Source organism: Myripristis murdjan, chromosome 17 (assembly GCF_902150065.1).
Source record: "Myripristis murdjan chromosome 17, fMyrMur1.1, whole genome shotgun sequence".
Taxonomy (NCBI): domain Eukaryota; kingdom Metazoa; phylum Chordata; class Actinopteri; order Holocentriformes; family Holocentridae; genus Myripristis; species Myripristis murdjan.
In genome coordinates, this window is record NC_043996.1 from 19,759,605 (window position 1) to 19,764,029 (window position 4,425).

The 4,425-nt window shown below is 44.7% G+C and overlaps 1 protein-coding gene across 1 annotated transcript; it reads right to left on the reverse strand.

Moving 5' to 3' along the window:
• Positions 1 to 420: 420 nt before the first annotated feature.
• Positions 421 to 3,640, reverse strand: glula (glutamate-ammonia ligase (glutamine synthase) a). The gene is made up of 7 exons (XM_030074468.1): positions 3,486 to 3,640; positions 2,659 to 2,846; positions 2,346 to 2,507; positions 2,105 to 2,251; positions 1,878 to 2,005; positions 1,575 to 1,774; positions 421 to 1,480 (listed from the first exon to the last, which is right to left on the reverse strand). The coding sequence occupies exons 2-7, from the start codon at positions 2,822 to 2,824 to the stop codon at positions 1,168 to 1,170; spliced, it is 1,116 nt and encodes a 371-aa protein (XP_029930328.1). The 5' UTR covers positions 2,825 to 2,846; positions 3,486 to 3,640; the 3' UTR covers positions 421 to 1,167.
• Between the last annotated feature and the right edge of the window lie 785 nt (positions 3,641 to 4,425).

Below are 4,425 nucleotides of genomic sequence, written 5' to 3' on the forward strand. Positions count from 1 at the left end.
CAAACTTGACACCCTTCCCCCAAGGTACCAGGACAGCAAAAGTAAATATTTATATCCAGTGAGATGTGGATGTTCTGTGGTTCCTGTGAAGTGTGGTTGAAATCTCTTTTGTTCCCATAGAAGGCAAACAAATAACTCTCATGCTGTTGGTACATTTGTTAAAGTCTGACTCATGTCCCCTTCCTGAGGAGTTTTGACTTGAAATGCTGAGGCAGCACATCTGTTTGATCATGTTTTTCCCTGAAACCATATACATGGACTTGCATATAATGGGATCTACACAGCAGTAAGTTGCTGTTTGCCTGTTAAGGGAACAGCCTTTTTCCTGGCTCCAGTGTGCGAGTACTTCTTGGAATATTTCTGTCTGGGAGGCAATATATGAATAGCAAAATCAGTGTCAAAAACCATAAATAGCCATGATGTGGTAAAAAATAAGTTTTAAAATGTTTTAATAAAAAAACACCAGGTCCAGTAAACTGATGTTTTACTGAATCAGGTGCATTACAATATAGCAGTTGACAAAAGGATAAAACTCCTTCATGAGTCGTACAGGAACTCTACAAATGGCATATGGACAGATCCACCACATTTGGACAACAAAAGTCTGGGCACAGACATCTACAGAGTGTACCATACAACTTGACCCAGTGTGTCAAAATCTGAAGACATTAAACATTGCCATTTAAAAATAGACACTTCTTAAAAAGAATTAGTAACATTGAAGACTGAGTAGTTGAAAAGGTATGTCAACATATTAACAGTACACAAACTAGTCATAGATTTATTAAGAAGTTACACATGCTGTCCAGCCTTAGCAGCTCTACTCTTCAGTGTCCATGTGCTTTAGTTCATTCTATACATTGATAGACAGAGGGAAGGGTACATCATGACATGGGCTTTAAACAATGTTACAAAAGCCAGTCCCTTCTAAAAACATAAGGGGAAAGACATACCCTGTGATTACCATGTCCTCAACTAGGATACAACCGCCTTGCCATGGTTAAGTTGACCAGCCAACTTTAAGCTATTTTAAAAATGCAGGTTAAAATCATTTCAGTGGGAGAGGAAAAAAATACAGTACTAGCTTTACTCTCAGCTGTTTAAAGAAAAGATAAGGAAAGAAGGGCAGTGGAGGGCAAAAGGACTCAGTTCAAGTGAGATGCAAGTTTAATAATCCACCGGTTCATCTCCTTCCTCGCTGAGCAAACAGGTGCGGATCAGGGCCTCGGTCACAGCGTAGGGGTCGCAGTTGGCTGATGGACGGCGGTCCTCGAAGTAGCCCTTCTTCTCCTGGCCAACATTGCGAGGAATGCGGATGCTGGCACCACGGTTGGCCACGCCTGCGGAGAATTCATGGATGTTGGAGGTTTCATGGTGGCCGGTGAGACGGCGGGCATTGTCAAGCCCCCCTTTGGGATCATAGGCACGAATGTGATAGTGGTGCCTCTTCCCGAGCTTCTCAATTGATTCCTCAATGGCCCTGAAAAGACATTACAATGTTAGCACCCGAAATGTTGGAATTATTAGCAATATTCGAACAAACAAAAGCTACATTTGCAAAGTGTGACACTCACTTTAGTCCACCATCTTCCCTCATCTCTTTCGTGCTGAAGTTTGTGTGGCAGCCAGCACCATTCCAGTTACCAGGGATTGGCTTAGGATCAAATGAGGCGACCACTCCAAAGTCCTCACAGACCCGGTGCAGGATGAAGCGTGCCACCCAGAGATGATCACCCATGTTGATGCCCTCACAAGGTCCAACCTGAAACTCCCACTGTGCACAGAAAACAAGGTTTAAGTCCACTGTCACTTGAGTTGGCTTTCAAGGTCACAACAATGTGAATAGCGCAAAACATTCATCAAGCCAGTGGGCTTACCTGTGCAGGCATCACTTCCGCATTTGTGCCACAAATCTGCACTCCAGCATACAGACAGGCTCTGTAATGGGCCTCGACTATATCTCTGCCATAAGCTTTGTCTGCTCCCACCCCACAGTAGTACGGACCTGCAAATAAACACTCAGTAAGCAAACTATCCAGACGCTGATCCAAGGTTTTCACATACATGGATTACAACAGCTACTACTATTCTGCCAGCTCCTTGCCTTGTGGTCCGGGGAAGCCGTTAGATGGCCAGCCAAATGGGTGTCCGTCTGTGCCAAGGATGGTGTACTCCTGCTCCATGCCAAACCAAGGCTGCTGGTCCTCCACCATCTCCATGACCTTCTTGCATGTAATTCGCAGGTTGGTTTCTGTGGGGAGCAATTTTCAGATTAAATATAAAGCCAAGATGAACAGCTTTTGAGAAAATTATGAGTTTTGCATGGATTCGGAGTTCCATGTCACCTGCAGGCTTGCGGTTGTACTTCAGCACTTCACACAGGACCAGCTTGTTGGGATCTTTACGGAAGGGATCACGAAACATCGCAGAGGGAATCAGATACATGTCACTGTTGGATCCCTCTGACTGGTAGGTACTAGAGCCGTCAAAGTTCCATTCAGGTAGATCTACAAATGGAGGAAAAAGAGGTATTACATTGCAGAATTGGCAAATATTAACCTTACGTCTTCAGCAATGTGTTAGAAAAGCTTTTACAGAGCATTCAAGAGGAGCTGAGGAGAAAGATGAATGCACCACCGTTAATTAAGGGTTAATTACCTTCGATGCTTTTGGGCTCAGCATCCAGCGTCCTGGTTTTGCAGCGGAGCCCCTCTCCAGTGCCATCAATCCAAATATACATGGCTTGCACCTTATCCCCCTGAGGGAGCTCCATGTATTGCTGTTTAACAGCTTTACTCAAGCTGGAGCTGGCGGACGTGGCCATCTTATTTCCTACTATATCACACCTGAGGACGAGAGGAGAGCAGATATGAGCCCTGCGCCCGTGCTGCTACACTGAGGCACATGTTGCGTAACCCGAACATGCGGCGAAAACAGCATCATTGTTCCTTCTTCCAGAAGGAGTGAAGGCATGCATTGAGAAAACAGGCAGCTTTTCTCCTCTGCATTTTGTAACAACACAGAGGAGAACACCTTTCACCGCCAAAGCGTTCTCTTTAGTCATTTTCAAACCGAGAATCTGACAGCTCACTTTGTTTTCCAACCTTGCACGCCCCGCAATTTCCCCCGCAGAGAGGCAATGCGATCAGCAACTTAAACAAGGCGCATCTCCATCCTGTTGCTAATCCGCCCGCCCGTAGTCATGGTTACTACAATCTTGATATGGCGAGGCAATATTACATCATATGCTTCCTTGTTGCCAACTGGCGCCAATTACCAAAGCCGATGCAGACAACTCAAGATGTACACAAACAAATAAAAACAGATCCAACCACGAGTTTCCACGCCACTTAAGCAAGACAGAAGCCAAAGTTAATGTTCACAGTCTAAAGTAAGCCTATTATAATGCAAAAATATGTTAGAATGAACATACAAGGAAGTCCGTGATACAGCCTTCATATGAAAACGGAGAGCAAGAAAATTACCTGGAATGACGAGGAAATTGAAATAAAAACTAAAGGACTGGCAGGTCCAATGTCTTGTTGTGTGGAGTCTCGATAGTAGCTCTCTCATTCTCCAGTATCACGGCTCCGGCTCCGGGCACATTTATAACGACAGGAACTGGGACGTCGCGTCTTTGATTGGTCGGAGAAGCCCCAGCGTGTTTACTCCAAGGTAATTAAAGGCACAGGAGCCTGGCTATTGGACGCGGTGAACGCGGAGGCGCGACGCCCTCTAGCCGGAGTTCCGCCGCGTGTCGCTTTGCGTGACTCCTATACGTCTTCATCCTTTCGTGCCTAAACTTGAACGGGGCACGCAGCTATAACCTACACAATATTGTTCCAAAAGCACAATAACCACCCCGAGATGGGGACCCTTCGGTCTTTGTATGCTTTGTTTCATCGCTCTCACGGCCACATCCATGTGGGGCGCAGACAACCTACTCAGCAAAAAGTCAAGAGGTAGGCAGCCCTCCTCCCTTCAGTCCACAACGCCACCCTGTGGTAAAAGCGGGTCAGTGCTAAAATTGCACCCGCTCAATTTCGCAGATTATGTAATCCCACCAATAAACATATGCAGGTGTTAGTGCAAACATGTTTTTTTTTATTTGCACAGGATGCACAAATTATATACTTTAGGTGCATCCTTGCATATGTTTGCATCATTGTCAACAAGATAATGGACCAAAACAATGCAGGTCTTTCATTAACACCCTCCCTGTTTCTTGCATTTCTAAGTATATTCATGAACAGAAACAGAAAGTTACAAACATCACTGGTCAGTAAAGAAGGAGGGCAGTGGGTTATAAATCATTAACAATATTACATCACTTTACTGGATCAATGCAATAACCTTGTTAACCTTGTTTTATTTTTACCTTATGTATTGACATTATATAAACCTGGGACACTAAGTATTTTGTTT